This window comes from Ceratotherium simum, chromosome 31 (assembly GCF_057802395.1).
Source record: "Ceratotherium simum simum isolate JZ-2026a chromosome 31, ASM5780239v1, whole genome shotgun sequence".
Classification (NCBI taxonomy): Eukaryota; Metazoa; Chordata; class Mammalia; order Perissodactyla; family Rhinocerotidae; genus Ceratotherium; species Ceratotherium simum.
Window position 1 is genome coordinate 24,937,658 of NC_141930.1, and position 17,863 is coordinate 24,955,520.

The 17,863-nt window shown below is 41.0% G+C and overlaps 1 protein-coding gene across 2 annotated transcripts in view; it reads right to left on the minus strand.

Moving 5' to 3' along the window:
* CHD7 (chromodomain helicase DNA binding protein 7) overlaps nt 1-17,863 on the minus strand; it is a 184,121-nt gene that overhangs the window by 123,153 nt on the left and 43,105 nt on the right. For both annotated transcript variants that reach the window (XM_014791554.2, XM_004435730.3), the window contains exon 2: nt 939-2,774. In XM_014791554.2, coding sequence (XP_014647040.1) covers nt 939-2,600 — 1,662 coding nt within the window. In that variant the 5' untranslated portion in view covers nt 2,601-2,774. The remainder of the gene's footprint in view (nt 1-938; nt 2,775-17,863) is intronic.

A 17,863-nucleotide genomic window follows, 5' to 3' on the forward strand; every position in this document is an offset into this window, starting at 1 on the left:
TCATGTTTCCCCAAATTGACTCTAAGTTCATTAACGACAAGAATGGTGCCTTACAGCTCTAAAATCACTGACTGTGCCATCCAAACTCGGAGTTGCAATCACAGTGTAAGATCAACATGTATTTTTGAATAACACTCTGAATAATCTGTACATATACGTATTAATTTATTTTTCTTAGACCTAGGGCACAAACACCAACATTTACAATGGAAAGATGTCTTCATGAATACGAGAGCTTAAATCTGTTTGCTTATAAATTCTGCAGGATAACAAAAATCCCAGCTTACAAAAAGGAAGACTCCTGTGTCAGTGCTGGGTAGCCAAATCTCTTGGAGATCAAACACTTTCTGTGGGTTATCATTTACTGTGATTTCCCACAGTCTGAAATTTAAGTTCACACTAACATTCAATAGTTGGTAAAATAAATATTACAGAAAAACACATTTTGCAACCTCCCAAAGAAAAGAATTATAATTTTCTAGAAGTGGTGGGAAGGACAACCACAAATGTAAAACTTCATTGGAAACAAATTTCCACGTATTTTCAAAATGAAGAGAGAAAGAGAAAGAACAGAAGAAAGAGAAGGAAAAAAACAACGTTTGTTCTGAGTCCAAAGTCTGTCCTCCTGCTGGCAGTGACCACAGAGCTCCTTCAGACAGGGACTCAGGCTTAGTTATCTATGCATCCTTAGCACAATTCCTGAGAGAGGAGGATTCAAGACTTTTTCAATAGGCGAATAAATGCATAAGCCAATAATTATGTAAGAGTAAATAAAGGGAGTAATAGAAAAAAATGAGATTCTGGGGCAGCTTACAAAATAAAAATTAAGGAACTCATAATGAATAAGCTTTTCATGAAGTTTAAAGAAAAATCCTATGAGGTAAGTTCACCGTGTTACATTTCACACCATAAAGCAGGCAGGATCCGAGCTCCCTTACCTGAGGCACAGGCACTTTCTGCGGGGTGCTCTGGGGTGATGGGTGGAGCTGTGCCCAAGGCTGGTGATGCGGGTGTGGAGGTGAAGACTGATGGTGCAAGCCCGGGTGGGGCTGCATCGGAGGACAAGTTGGCAACTGCTGAAAAGATGGCTGCTGACCAGGATGCTGTTGGCCAGGTAGCAGTCGTTCCTGGACTGCTTGTGGATCTGCAAGGCCAACACCAGGACAACCATTTGGTCTCATGTGCCCGGCCAACTCCCTCGGTGCTGAGGACATGCCCATAAACGGACGAGACTGCTGCATGTTTCTGGGGCCCATATTCCTCTGTCCAATTCCCATGGCACCAGGGGGCTGGTGAGATGGCTGAGGGTGGGGCATATTTGGATAACTGCCAACTTCCATTGGTATCCCAGCACTTCCGGGCCTGACTTGCGGAGGAGGAGTACCTGCTGGATTACTCATTGCTTTCATGGGTGACATGGGAGGTGGAGAGGCGTAAGTTCCCTGAGGCTGTGAAGGATGCATAGTTTGTGTGTTCATTTGGTTAAGTGAGCCACTGGGGTGGACGGGCTGCTGGTGCATTAGTCCTTGACCACTGCTTGATGGGAATCCTACAGCACTGGGGTATCTCGGTACGGACTGATTCATTGGAGTATTATTTGTAAGGCCTAAATTTTGATTCATCCCTGTATTGTTAACTAATCCCTGATTTAGGTTACTGTAAGGATATCGAGAATACTGCCCTGAGTTGTTTATAGTAGGTGAGGGGACTGTCTGGCTCCGAGAACTAAAGTTAAGGGTTTGTGGCCTAACAGCCCCTTGTTGAGGAGGATTAGGGGAGAATCTGGGACTGTGGGCAACAGATTCTCCATGGAGAGCAGTAGGGGGGTGGTGGTGGAACTGCTGCACTGAGTGACGTAAGGAAGGTGCCATGCTGGGACTCTGCTGGGGCACGTGGGACAAGTGGCCGGGTCCTGAGGTGGCAATAAAAGGATTTCCCTGATTGAGGCCCTCTTGACCTTGGGAAAACTGGCTCATCCTCTGCTGTGGCTGACCGTGCTGCTGCATGGAAAAATCCCCACGCGCCATATAGCTGCCCATCTGCGGCATGTGCTGAGGGTGGCCCTGCGCAGGCGGCCCCGACGGAGCTGGTTGGGGCTGCTGCGGCGGCTGCTGCTGCTGGTAGGGCGCTCGGATCTGGTCTGGTACCTGAACAGCCCGGGGGCCCCACATGGAGCCACTGTCCACAAAAGACTGCCCGTGCCTTTCATTCTGCATGCCAGGGTAGACTCCCATCTGACCACCGCCACCGCCACCGTGAGGGACCTGAGGAACGGGAGGGGTGTGATACTGCGAGTGAGGAGACGCGAGTCCGTTCCCAGGGGCATTACTCATCATTCTGTTCGGCTGATCCATCAGATGCATCTTTTGTTGTTCATACTGATTATAGTGATCGAAATGGGTCAACTTGGTTTGATTTTGATTAGTGGAGGGATGATGAAGGGACGGCTGTAAAGAGGCAAAGCCTTGGTCTATCGGCATTTGCTGACCCATGGGATTCACTGGATTTTCAGGGTACCCACATTCTCCAAGACCTTCAAGGCCTTCACTGAAAATATTCCCATCCTCGCCAAAAAGACTCATCATTCCTGGATCCGCCATCTTCTTCCAACACACGGCTCCTCCAAACTACAGCTCAGGAGCTTGTCTGTGCTTCACTCCACTGAGGTGTTTGTCCTCAAAGCCTATAATCCTTAACTAATCTTCTTCATGTCATTCCATATTTCTTTAATTCTCTTGGACCCTGCAGTGTCAGGCAAAGTCTGGATATAGGTCCTAGAAAGGAGCGGGAGGTGGGGAAGAGGAAGGAAGAAAACAAAGAATTAGGAACAAACGATAAAAACTGCCAGTATTTTATGCATGTGAATTTGGTTTCCATCAACAATACTAATCTAGCCCCCTTGCTGAGCTGTATTTTATAAATCTAGTTCACTTTAAGAGAAACTCATTAGCTTCTACCAGAAGCATTATTATGATCGGTTACTTAGAAAGCAAGCAAAACACTAACCTTAACCTTAAATTAATCCATTCACTACACTTCCTAGCGTTCCATTCTTGGATGGAACAGAACAAAAGAACACAACGTGAAGCAGCAGCAGCTGCCACAGCAGGCAAGCAGATGTATGAATATAGCCAAGCAGCCCATCTGCTGAACTAAAGCCCTGGAAATGCTCTGGTTACCAACAGCCCGCCCTTAACCTTATTCCCCTGAGCAGTGTAATCAGATGAGCAGCCACAGCACGGAGGGCTGTGAAAAGCTGAACTTAGTTAAATTGACTAGAGGATTATACAAATATCAAAATCAGTCATTTCGTACAAATTAGATATTTACGGCCCACAGACAACTATGTAATAGCGACAAAGGCGTCGAACAAGAAGGCGTCCATAATGACGCTGGAAAGCAAGGTCGCAAACAGTATAATAAATTCATATTTCATTATGTTCAATCGCAGGAATATACAAGATTCAGAAAGAGACCAAAAGAAAAGCTTTCATTCTCCAAGAGGACCAATCCCCCTCATGGCCCTGGGCCCACCGAGGTCCCTGTGTGCGCTGCCGGCGGAGGAAGTCCAATCGCAGGTTCATTCTTCACCCATAGACTCTGGGCTCTGGTCATGAACTAGGAGCCCATGTGACCACTTACAGAGACTCTAGCTGGATGGGCAGGTTCTAGATGATAATTATTCTCATCAGTAGAAATAGAAAACTTCCCCCAAAACTGGTCAAAGCTGAAAATTAACAGAATGAAGTTCAAAATATCCACGCAGCCCTCACCTTTGCCTTAACCTCTTTTGGCACAGAGCAGGACACAGGCAGATGGGGGGACAATGGGCAGACACATTCGTCAGCATCCTGTTTACAGAACACAGTATATACCCTACCTAATACTCTGCATTTTATTCAAACAGTTCCTAACAGATTTTGTATCAGATTAAAATAACCAATTTAAAGAATGTTTCCACAATCAAAACAGAAACATGTTTTCGCTGAATGCTAATTAAATCAACAATCTAATAAAGAACTAATTCACATAGGAAAAATGTCTGAAATCTTAAACATCTTTGGAATTTAACTCATTTTTTTCTCTTTCATAAGCACATTAAGCATTGTGTGATACTGCCCAACTTGAAAAAACAATGTCTTGTTGAAGAATTTCCAAAGTGATGTTATAAACAGACTCAGTCATAAATTCTACTGACACACTCTATATGAGCATGGGAACGAACAATGGGCCAGCCAACACTGCTGAAAACTTAAGACAGATGAAAACTCAGCTTCTGCCTGCCCTATTCTAACATAGTCCTAACAAGGGGAGAATTTGGCTTACAGAAAATGTAAACAACATTCTTGTTCGCTGTCAGAACTACAGACATAACACCTGAGAGGGTCTCTAGGTCTGTAGTTTTCAGGTGACAGCTGTCAGCTGGAGTCAAAGGTCTCCTCACTCCACCGCTAACTGCCATGAATTTTCTGATCTACTTTCTCCAAAAACAGAGGTCACCTGGGTGAAAATAAGGTGAGCATGAAAGCCACTTTATTTACAGACAAGCTGCTTTACTACACAACTCCTTTAAAATCCAAAATACAGAGAAGGAGAAATCTCCAGTGCCAAACGAAACAAACATTTATAAATTGAAATTACTCCCAAAAAGCCTAAGCAGTCAATCTTCATTTACTCAAGGCTCATTCCAGCTTTCAAAGAAATAAATACTGGAATGGACTTGATAATAGCTTAAACCAGCCATGCAGACTAACCACTTACCAAAATAACTTTTCAAATTAGCTTAAGGAAGGGAATGTCTACTTGTATGTCCTGGATAGCCTGGTTTTACAGGATAACGGCTTCATCCACCAGGGCCCACCACATGTCACAGGAGGACATGCTACTGACTGGATGGGGTTCCCAGCCAGCTCCAGGCGGGGGAAGGAGACCAGAGAGAGGGGATGGCCCAGTCCTCTGAGCCCAGAGACAGAGGCACAGGCAGCCTGGAGAAGCAGAGACAGTTGATGCTTACTTTATATCAGCTTAAGGCTGAGCGGAAGGGGGAAAAGAACCCGCCTAAGGCAGGGGAAGGGACAAAATGGAACACTCGCTGAGAGAAATCCTACCTGACACTTGGGTTTCCAGTTCCCTACTCCTTCCCACTGAGTCTGTCTCCCGGCAGCATGAAAAATGACAGCATTACCTGGTGTCAAGTAAACACGTCACCCACAACAACTGCAACCACAATCAGTGAGCCCCAGGCAGAGAGGTTCAAAGCTATGGCTTTCGTCTGTCACTAGTGACCACTCATGCTTGCTCAGACAGCCACCACTGCCTTCTTGCCCCTTTTCTGACCTCGAGACTCGGCTGGTGACTATGCTAGGAATCCATCTGGTAGCTGGATTTCATATTTCTGATCTGAGCTAATCTAATTAATTTATTTTGGTCTTTTTTAATTTGATCAAGACCATTTGAATACCCACTTTCCCAAGTCACAGCTGCAACATATAATTTTGTTTCTATCAAAGACATTCATTTACAACTCCTTTTTGAAGGTCGCCACCTCTCTACATACAATATCTACATTTTCTGTCTAGATCAGCACTGTTCAGAGAGTCACCAAATCAGAGCTATATATGTAATTTTAAATTTTTAGTAGCCACATTTAAAAGTATCCCCCAAAAAAGTGAAACTGATTTTAATAATTTTTATTTAACCGAATATATGCAAAATACTATCACTTCAACATGCACCCAATATTAAAAAATGAATTAGATAGCATCGAAAAATGTAAACCCTGCAGGTATTTCACAACTACAGTGTATCTCATTGGCCACACTGCAAGTCAAGAATGTGTACATGGGGCCAGCTCAGTGGCATAGTGGTTAAGTGCGCGCGCTCCGCAGCTGGCGGCCTGGGTTCAGATCCCTGGCGCGCACCGACGGACCACTTGTGAGGCCATGCTGTCGCGGCGTCCCATATAAAGTGGAGGAAGATAGGCACAGATGTTAGCCCAGTGTTCCTCAGCAAAAAGAGGAGGATTGGCATGGATGTTAGCTCAGGGCTCATCTCTCTCACAAAAAAAAAAAAAAAAAAAGGTGTATGTACATGGGGGTAGTGACTACCATACTGGACAGCATAGTTACAAATTATTAAAACGAAGAAACAGAAATACAAGTTTTCAGTTACCAAATAATTCTCGTAATTATCACTGGGTAATACATATTCAAGTTGTATTTATGTTTGATTTTGCTTTAAATAAAAACCAATTTAAATCTTGAATCACATTTATTTATTCAAAATATATTTACTGAGCACCTACTATGACCCAGGCACTGGTCCAGGTGCTGCAGCTATATCAGTGAATAAGAACAAAATTCCCTTTAGTCCTCATGGAGCTCACATTCATCTGTAAATGATGAATCTCTTAAATAAGGCTTAAGATTCGGGGATTACATTATAAAAATTTAGGATACCATTTTACAAAATATTTCTTGGTAATTTATGATGACAGGTGTTTTAACTGTGTGTGATACTATACAGTAAACAGTACAATAAATTACCGTGTCTTCACTGTATGTAAGTTTCTGCTCAGTACTGCTGTGCTCTACTGGCACGTACTTTCTGAGAGTAGGAAGACAGTTCGTAAGGCGCCTATGTTTGAGAGTGAGGAGGGGCCACAACAGGACAGCTCAGTGAACAGAATCATCCACCCTGCAGAGACTCCCTGTGAAAACAACGATGAAAACCACAGAGAAGGCAAGCACTCTGGAGACCTTCTAATCCAAACCCCTCTTCATTTAACAGATGATAAAACTCTTTTAGAGAGTGAGAGGAGTACACATCTTCTACAAAATATTTTAATGACAAACAATTCCCAAAGATGAAAGAGAAATGTACAGATGAAATGGCAGCTTACTAGTGGGGGCAAAATATAAAAGGCCCAAATTGGGTTTGTTTTACTCAGAGATAAGTCACTAAAACAATTACTGAGACCAGCAAATAGAAGAGAGTTTCCTTTCAAAAACATCTTTTATTTATACTATCTATAACTTTTAGGAAGCGAGCACATATTAGCACCATATTGAGGCTTTTGGTTAATTTTATTGGGAAGAAGCAGGATGAAAAATAGGTAGATCCAAAAAACAGGTAGATGGCACATAGAGAATGAGGGATGAACACAAAGGGTACACATAAACCGAAAAGGAAGAAATAAGTTGTGTAAAATATACGTGAATATTTTGAAGTGAATTTCTGACCTCTCAAAACTTGCATAAACAATGCTTAACGACCATGCTCTCCTCCAAGAGGACGGCATAGGGGTAGCCAAGTTTTGATCCGGTATCACAGCGACCTGGAAAGCTAGCAAAGAGACAGGTGAAGACAAAACCCCTTTCATGGGCAAAATATTTCCTAGAGCTCAACCACTTTTTATCCAGTTGTTTAAGTAGAACGCCATCCAAAGGAAACCTTTTCCATAAATATCCAACACGTGTGGGCAAGTATGAAGTGAAAGGATAACTGCCTTTTAGATGCTGAAGACTATTTTACTGTTATATAGCTGGACTTGCAGCTCTTCTCTTTAAATCCCTTTCCTCCACCTCCGAAGAGCCTCAGATATACAACATAACTGTGACAATGATCTTGGGATTAGGGGAAGCATGGATCAGCATTTCCAAGGGAGCGTCTAGCAGTGGGAAAAACACATGTCACCGCCCTCGGCATACCCCATTAAGACGCCTGTCGATCATCAAGGTTACAAATCATATCAAGAAGGGTAAGGATCCACAAGCTGATAGGTGAACACACAGAAGATTAAGGGCTGAGCACTGTTGGGCCTCCATTCACAGTGAAGTCCTTTCAGCTAGATCATGAGGCCTGTGGACAGCGATCCCCACCAAAGGCCCCCAACAGCCGCTTGGGAAAGAGGCAAGTCTAGCCAGGCCAATGCTTGCTGTGGGAGAAAGCATCGATCCAATGGACAATAGCCCAGATAAAGAATCAGGAAATGGCTCCAAGTTACCAACATCAGTTCCAGATCTGCCTCATGATGGCGAAGATGCCCCTCCTGGACCCCCCAGACAAGACCACATTTTCTTCCTCATTAGTATGCTTGGGCAGTGCCGATGCACTATGACTGTACTGTCCCACACAGCAGCCACTAGCCACATGCTGCTATTTAAATTAATTAAAACTAAATAAAATTTAAAATTCAGATGCTCAGTCGCACAAGCTACATTTCAGGCGTCCAACAGCCACACGTGGCTGGCAGCTACTGTTCATATATGGACAGCACACATATGGAACATTTCCATTATTGTGAAAACTCCATAGACAGTGCTGCTCTATATTTCTTCTTAGAGGTAACATTTTTCGACAAAGACAACATTAAATAGTAGCAATTCTCTTTGATGAAAAATATTTTCCCCTGCTCAGAGGTTAGTATTCTTTTAAAGGTCCCCATACCTACCCCTTGTGATGAAATTTATAGTATTCTTTGCATATATCATATTTTATGTTAATGAGCTATATTTTCAACCTATAAAATTTCTTCCTTCTGGGGGCCAGCCCAGTGGCATTGTGGTTAAGTTAGCGCGCTCCACTTTGGCGACCCAGGGTTCACAGGCTCAAATCCAGGGCACGGACTGACACACTGTTCATCAAGCCATGCTGTGGCGGCGTCCCACATACAAATGGAGGGAGATGGGCATGGATGTTAGCTCAGAGCCAATCTTCCTCAGCAAAAAGAGGAGGACTGGCAACGGATGTTAACTCAGGACCAATCTTCTTTACCAAAAAAATAAATAAATAAAAATAATTTCTTCCTTCTGTAATAACTCCCAACATACATTTTTATTTCTCAATAAATTATTTTTATTATGTTAGGAATGATTCTCAACCATACAAAATTCAGAAACTTAGGAATAATTAATTTCAAAATCCTTTTTACTTATAATTGCCATATTATCACTGCCCTTTAATAAAGTATTTGCAAGTTTAATTTTTACAACCAAAAATCCACATAGCTATCGTAAGGCCACTACTTTTCCTAGTGGCTTTGTGCATTATTTTCATTCACTATTTTATTGGAAGAAAAAGATGTAGAAAGAACAAAAAAGGATGTGAAGACCTTCAGAAGGTCTATGGTAGTACAAGCCCCATATAAAAATAAAACCAAAAAAAGTAATAAGAACTGCATTTATAGTTAGCTTCCATTTATATCACTAAGTAACTTCCAATTTTGCTCATATTAACTGAAAAGATATTCATTTTTTATAGGGAAAACTATGCTTGGAATTGACGTTGTACAAAGTAACGCTCTACTCTATGTCAGCATTCCCTACAGCAGCTAATGCCACCTCCATCCACCCCTTCAACCCAGTCAAATGATGGAAAATAACCCTCTTCCCAGCACTCATTCATTTAAAAAATATTTAATGAGTGCCTACTTTGCATAAGGCATTTTAACAGACACTGGGTATACACACAGACAGACGTGGCCCCTGTCCCGTGTAGCACTTTCTAATAAACACCCCTCGGATATCCTGTATATTCAACCCATCAACCAACCTGCTAATTCTGCCTCCTAAGTATCTCACAAGTCTCCCTCCTCCTCTGGATTCACACTATCTCAGATGTAGTCAGACCTTCAAGGCTTTGTCTTTCATGGAAGGACAAAACAGTAAAGGCTGAATGGTTCTCCCAAGTCCAGTCTCAGCACGTTCACACAGCTTACTGAATGATCTTCTAAAACATAAAATGCATCATCTCTCTTCTGATTAAAATCCTTAAGGGAGTGCCCACAGCTTTTAGGGTCAAGTCCAAACGCTCCAGCAGGTGGAAGGCACTTCGTAACCAAATCCCTGTCGATCTCTCCATTCTCAACTCCCCAGATCCCCTTCCCTCTGCCCCCTGAAACAGTCACAAATACCCAGGCTGGGTCTGTCAAACCATTGGAAGTTTACCCACACGCATCCATTCACTTCCTCACACCTTCCTCGCCTCTACACCTGCCTCCTTAACCCCTCACTGTGCAGTCTGGCCTCTTTTTTCTCAGTCCCTTTGTTACCGCCCATGTGGGGAAGCTTTCTGACCCTCCCCCTGATTTGGAAGCCCTCACTAGTATTTCCACTGCACCAGGGGCAAGAGCTACAAAAGCACTGCTATTCTTCTTTACCTGCCTCTTTCCCTGCAGACTAGAACCTTGCCATTTGAAGGGGGGTCCTGGGACCACTGGCACCCCCTAGGAGCTGGTGAGAGATGCAGAATCTTGGGCCCAGCCCAGACATCCTGACCCAGAATCTGCATTTTATTAACAAGGACCCCGGTGATGCCTCCCCATGTGAAAGTCTGGGAAGTCTAGCTCTGACTCTGAGCTCCTCTTGCACCATAGCTCCGACTGCTCCTCAGTCACCCTGAGAACGAATAACTGACAACTAATAATTTGTCCCAAAGAATTACAAAGCAAGCAATACAAAGATATGCCACCTTACATTTAAGGAAAGATAGTCTTGGCATTCGTGACTGATAAAAAAACAATATTAACCTCACCCAAAGAATTACAAACAACCCTAGTGACAAAGCTTAATTTGTAATGGTTTATAAGGAGTACACATATACAAGTGGTTTAATTTTAAAGATACGACCATCTGCTTGCCAATCATTTTTGCAAGACAAAAAAAAATGCAGTTAACATTAATATCTAATGCCATGTTACATAACATACTATTTCACAGGTTTCTTGCAGAAACCTTTCAGTTATTTCTACATAACTTTGAGGAGTCTGGATATTCTGAGCTGCCTTTCAGATAAAGATGACTTTTTTCCTACATAAAAGTGCTGGGGCTAATATGTTTTCTTTCAAGGCAACTAATGAAATTGAGTGTTAGCACTCATGCTAACAGTTTATAGTAAGTGCATGGCCACAGCACTAATTTTTTTTTCTAAATTGATCAAAAGGCACATTTTGTCCTATACGTAAGTTGTGCCACTAAAGCACTAGAACCATGGAAATCGATGTCCTTTAGAGAACAACCTTTACACTCTGCAATTCAACAGTGAAAAATCACTGGCTGAAATTAACTCCTTCCAAGACTAAGCCCACTGAGAAGTCAGGCAGCAGACAGCTGACCTGCTTTTCCCACCAGAGACACTGGGAAAACACATCGGGGTGATGGTCTTTCCGTTACACAACTTAGCATGGCCCAGCAATAGAGCAGTACACGTTCTACTAACACATAAAGTACTGAGTGTTATACGGCAGAAGAGAAATGAGGACAGACACCTATATATACATACATAATACCATATCTATATATGTAAATACGATATGTATGTAAAATATGTGGATCTATCCCATAGCTTTCTAATGCTATCCTAATTAATTTTATTTTAGATGAGAGGGAAAGCAAATGAAGACAGGTCCAGAAATAAGTAAATGGAAATTTTTTTAGTATAATTTATTTGGGACAAGGAAAAATTAAACTCCAGAAATGTATTTCAACCCACCTGGCAAGGACGTTTCTAATGCAGACTAATGGAAGAGTAATATAAATTTCACAAAATTTGGTGATTCCTAGTATGTCTTGCTTAACATTGTAAAATATCCTGGGATAGTTTAAACAAACAAAACTTGGTCTATAAAGCCAAATGACGCCACATGTTTATTAGCCTAATGAAAAAATCGCCGTTTGAAAATATATTTTCCCACTCACTCTAGACCTATTTCAAGCTACTGACTTGACACACACACACATACACATGTCGGGTGATTGTCAAGCCTACAAAGAGTGACAATAGAATAGGAGGGAAGGAAGGGGCTGCCCAGGGCCATCCTCTGTCCAGGGATGCCCTGGGGACCACAAACTCCTAAATAGCTGACCCTAAACCACTAGAGGATGCAAAGCTGGGACGAGCGCAACACACTGAGGGGCTGAAAACACAGCAGTCAACTGCTCTTGTAAGAACCACGCTTTTGGTATACTTACTAGAGTTGTCACTGATTTACTGATCTGGCAATTTCCTACATTCTTTTGCATTTTAAAATTTTCTGGAAAGCTGAAAAGGGGATCTTGTCTCATATTCCAGGGGGAGTTTAAAACTGTACCCAATTCTCCCCTGCAGGGAGAAAAAGGGTGTAAACAGTCTTCTCTGATACACACTACCAACATTCTTTTCCTTAAAGAAAAAAAAGAAACCCTTCAGCAACACCACAGCTGAAAATAATTTTTCTGTTTTCTCTGCTAGAGCAGAGCACAGGTGATGAGAAGGGAGCCTTATCCATCATGAATAAACCTGAGCACAGAGACAGGCCAAGTGTCATAGGATACCAAGGGCAAAGGTCACACAGTAACCTGGACAGTTTCCTAAGACAACATATTTAATGCAAAAGAGAAATACACAGGAATTATAAAAATTCAGATTTCCATCAAGGAAGCAAGCAATATAAAAGTGAAACAGAACTGTAAAGGAGGACTGAAGAGGTCTTTAGAAGAGTATAGAGAAAGTATTTTGGAACACTGCACATAGAATCAAAAACGTAAATCTACAGAAAAAAACAGAACAAAACAAATGTAACTTATTCAGTGACTACAGTATCAAATTTCTATTTCAAATAAATGATATTTGACAAAGGAAATGGAATTAAGGCTAGAATATATAGTAAACAGTCTCGCATCCATTATTTCATAATCATTCTGCCTTACAACAAAGTTGGACACTTTTTGTATACCTATGCTTATCATAAATGTAAGTAGGTTCTACGATGCCACCATAATCCAAACTATTAGATAATCAAAACTATTATCAAAAACTATAATAATAAAATAAATATTGATAATCAAAACTATCAATTTCATGCAGCTAAGTAAGCCTAATATATCTTTTAGCCAAATTAAATGCTTTCATTCATATTAGCATATGGTAAAAAACAGAAGCTTTATCCATAAACTCTGTATGTTTAACTTTACATTTTCCTGCATCCACAGCAAAGGCTCAACCCTAAACTGGCCCCTCTCCTCATTACCCGGAATCTTCTGAGCTTCCTTCCCCCAATTAGCTGTGCACCGTAGGGAAAACTAACTTTATGAAACATCTTTTATATTATTCTAAGTAAATTAATTTATAACCTAAATCCGTTTCAAAAAACCTACAACGCATTCTACAACAAATTCTTGTATTATTTTACTGCACAGCTGTACTAGTCTATGTCACTGAAAGCTGACTGTAATGATCTGCTTCCGCCTCACGTATTTCCCCTAAAAATCATACAACTAGCCAATTCTACGTACTTTTTACATGAGTGTACAAGATTCCTGATATTAGGATATCATTCTAACTCGCTTGTAAACTTTATATTTCAGTTTGAAAAGGGACCTACTTACGTAGTTATAAACTTCTACACTGTCTCCATTTTGATCACAGATCAACATTAAGTTCACGTCAAGTTAGCAAGGAAAAGAGGCTGTAACGCAAGAAAAGGCAAAGCGAGAAGACGAGCTACCACAAGGTGCAACATTTGTTTCACATAATGAGGATGATCAAGATAATTTAAGGCTACCCATGAAGCCTTATAATTGAATTCTGTACTTGGTTTAATCAAAGAATACGAAAAGAACAGACACCTACTCAACTTTAAAATACGGAGTTCACTGAAGCCTCAGACTGCTGCACCCACCCATTTGTGTGGTTTTAATGAGTTTAACTACTATATATCAGTTGCCAATAAAATTATGATCCAGATAAGGAAATATACATAATTAAGTTCCATCAGTGATGGTATTTATGTCATATTATACCTACCCTCATTTTTCAAGTGTCCCCCCCATATCTATTACATCTCTAAACATACCAAATTCTCTACTTCATGTCCACTTCTCAGAGAGGATTTGAAAATAGTCGCCGTTTTTCCTATAAAACAATCCTGAAGAATATAAATAAAGATTTCCAACTACGCTACTGAGAGTTTAGTGCCTTTGAAGACCAGTGACTATGAAAAACATATCTCAAATTTTCTAAAACAGCCTTTAAGATTCTGTATGCAAATCAAAGTGCCTCAATAAATAGAAAACTTTACTGCCTACATTACCCCTTCCAGACTGGATCTTACACGTAGAAAGAGCAAAAAATATTCTGACCGACCACCCATCTCAAGCTTCTACTCAAGAATACAATTACAAGCCCTCTGCTCGGGCTGGGTCACTTGTCAAGAACTCTGCACATTCAACTGCCAAGGCTCCTGAGCAGTAAGACTCTGCGGTCTGAAAACGCTGAGAATACAGTTTTATTCTCACCATGGTAAAGCTATAAGTTTTTAAACACCATTTGGTACTTGAAATTTTTTAGATCAGTATCCAAATAATTTTTATTGGCTGCATACAAACTTGGTAGTTAGCAGCTTTTAACCCATCAGAACCATTTATAACTTTTCTGTAGAATGAATTTATATTTTCTGTTACTTTACTTTTGAAAGAATTCTTTCCATTTTTCTGTATTTTTCTTTGAATAAATGATGTCCTATTGAAAGATTAACTTATGAATATAGACTATATTTCAATATTTCTTTCCTAATGAACAATTTAAATGTTCCCCTAGTATGTCTCCTTAAATGTGCCCACTGGGCCTAGATGGCTGAGCGCATCGAGGAAGCCCCTGCGTTTTATGCCTATCACTTTGTATTCCCAATGCCAGACCCAGTGCCTCAAAAATGTGTAAGGAATCAGCCATTACATAACATCTCAGTATTATCACTACTGCCCCCTTCTCCAGCCACAAAAACATGGGCGAGTCAATATGCTGCACTACCTCCCTAAGATTTTACTCACCCGAGGGAGGGGAGGGCTTGGGTTGGGATGGGGAATTAAACCATCTTCCATCACTCCACTGATACTGTGCCATTTACAAGGAGAACTGCATACTGGTGACAGTTTTCTAGCTTTACAACTTCTTATTTGTGTAATGACTCACTTCAGCCTTCAGAGAGAACCTCCCAGAGCAACATGGCCTGGGGCGTGTCGCATCAACAGGGTCCAAAGAATCCAGCAATGTCTTCTCCCCACTTTACGTTCTACCTATACTCTGGTGTGCAGAAAGAAACGCATTAATGCTATTTATTGCTTATTATATTTGAACACCCTTTCTCCAAAAAGTCCAGTTCTCTAAACTGTTCTCACCTATTTTAAATTCCATTAATATTTGCTAACAATCCAATATCAAGTATTAATAAAAACTATAATGTTATCTGACATCCATTAACAATCAAATGTTTGAAATAAATTCTGATTGTTAATTTTACCTGGCCCCTTTGGTTCACAGTTTAAATTTAAGCATTTCAGATGTAAATTCAGGATAAAACAAGTAACTATGAATATGCTGAAAATAACTGGTTCTTGATAAATCAAAACCATTTTTTAGTAAAATTATTTTTCTGTATTATAATATTCTTAGGTCTTCGTATAAATATGCTTTGAGTTCCTGAGTTTGTTTTTTGTGAGGTTTTCCTGACCCCTCCAATACTATCAGCTATTTTCTTGTTCTTGGGGAAAGTGCTTTTGGTGGAGACAACAGAGGGCCGAGAAGCACACAGGCACCCCTCCCCAACAGTCCCTATGTGTCCAGTACAGCAGCCTTTAGCCCCATGTGGCTATTTAAATTTAAATTTATTAATATTACATAAAAGTTAAAAGCCAGTTCCTCTGTCACACTAGCCACATTCAAGTGCTCAACAGCCTTATGTGACTAGTGGCTACCAAACTGGATGCAGCATATATAGAGCTCAGTTAAATTCTTATCATGACAGAAAATTCACAGGCAGTGCTGGCCTAGAGGACTCTGTCTAAGCTGAGACCCAAAGGGCAAGTAGGAGATTGGCAGGTAGAGGATCTGAGCAAGAAGGAAGCAGAGAGCACTGAAAAATCCATTCCTGAGGCTTGGGGAAGCAGAATACACTCAGATGTCTGCAAACACCTCAATATAGTTTAAGTGGAGGTCAGATCATGGAGGGCCTTATAACCCATTCTGCATTCATAGAGAAGTAACTTGGAAGCGTTTAAGCTATGCTGTTTAAAAAGATGTACATTTTAGAAAGAATCCCCCTTACTAAAATGTTGATCACAGCTTGGGAAAGGTGGGAATGATACAAGACTAGGGCTAAGAAGACTAGTTTGAAGGCTCTTACAAGAATTCAAGTAAGAGACAGTGGTACAGCAACGAAGGAGGTGGAGAGACGACACTCAAGAGACAGAACTATCCAACCATCTGACCTGGTTTCTGATTGGATATTGGAAGATAAAGAAGAGTCTAGGATGATAGCACTCTGGCTTGGATAACCAAGCAGATGGTAATACCATTTCCTGAAACATGGAGAACAGAAGAGAAGTCGAATTTATATGGCGTGGAGGAGAGGTGTACAGAAAATCCACACAGAGCTATCCAGTAAGCAGTACAATATATAAGTGAAGAGCTCAAGAGAGAAAGCTGAACTGAAGATATGGCTGTTCAAGTCACTGATAAACAGAAGCAAGGCAAAATCTTGGAGTAGATGAGATCACCCACAGAGTATGTTTAGAGTGACAAGAGAAAAGAACAAGGACAGAATCCTGGAGGATACCAACACTTGCAGGGCAGGCAGAAGAGCCAGCCAGAAAGACAAAAGCAAACACCAAGAAAACTCTTTAAGAAGGAAGTGATCAACAAGTTCAAATGCTATACAGAAAGAAGATAAGTGTCCATTTTCTTTCCAAGATAAGAAAAATTGCATTTTTCACAGAAATAGAACTACCCTAAAATTTGTATAAAACTACAAAAGACCCCAAGAATCAACAGAACAAAGTGGCATAAGCAGAGAGCGCTATGAGCCCATTAAGGCCCAAGACCAACTCTGAAATGAGATCCCATTCTAGAACCTCCCTTTCTCATTTGTAAAATACAGATGATACCATCTACCTCTAAGTCATGAGGACTAAATTAGATTGTATACATAAAGCCCTTAGCACAGTATCTGGCACATAATTAGTACACAATGCAGATGATTAAACACTTTTTCCTTTAACATGAGAAATTTAAATGTGCAAAATATGTCAACCAGGTTGTGTGGCCTCTATGCCCTTACTCAGCCTCTCTGGTTCTCAGTTTCTCATCTGTAGAGTGGGGAGATGGAGAGGTGGCTGAACAAAATGGCAAACATCCCTCCACTCTAAGACACTAACCTAAGTAGCTCTGCACTTAGAAATATGCAAAGTAGAGCTGTTCTCTTCTGAAATCCACACTTCTATCGATAGAAAAATAACCAAAATTTCAAAAAGCACAGATAATTGATAAAAAGTTACTATATAGATGAACTGAACACACATATATTATGTAAGTAATTCAGTGAAGCTTTAGTTTTAAACGTAAAATTACCTGGGAACCACTAGTAATTCTAAAGTGACTGTCCTCCCCGAAAGGTAAATTAGCACCTGGTTTACAGAGTAAGATTATGAAACCATCATTTCTCAGAACACGCTCACTTGTAATGCTATGAAGGGGCATCACAGGAAAGCCCTCTGCTTCAGCCCACCTAGAGAAAGGAAGGCAAGGCAGTGGGACACCTGCTGGCACCACCTCTAGGAAAAAGGCCTCACATGCCTCCCAGGTCCTTCCCTGAACGTCTGGAGTGTTGGTCCAAAGACCAAGCAGTCACCTGAAGCAACTTTCTCAGAAGAGTAAAACCTCACGCTACCTTTATTCCTCAACAGGATGGCAGCACACAATCTCTCCCTTATCACCAACAATACAAGCTCCTGGCCACACAACTGCAATCATTCCCTTAAATTAACAAGTTAAGGGTTCAAGATATAGCTACAAGGCATCCTATAAAGCTCTCAAGTAAGAACTGGATGCTAAA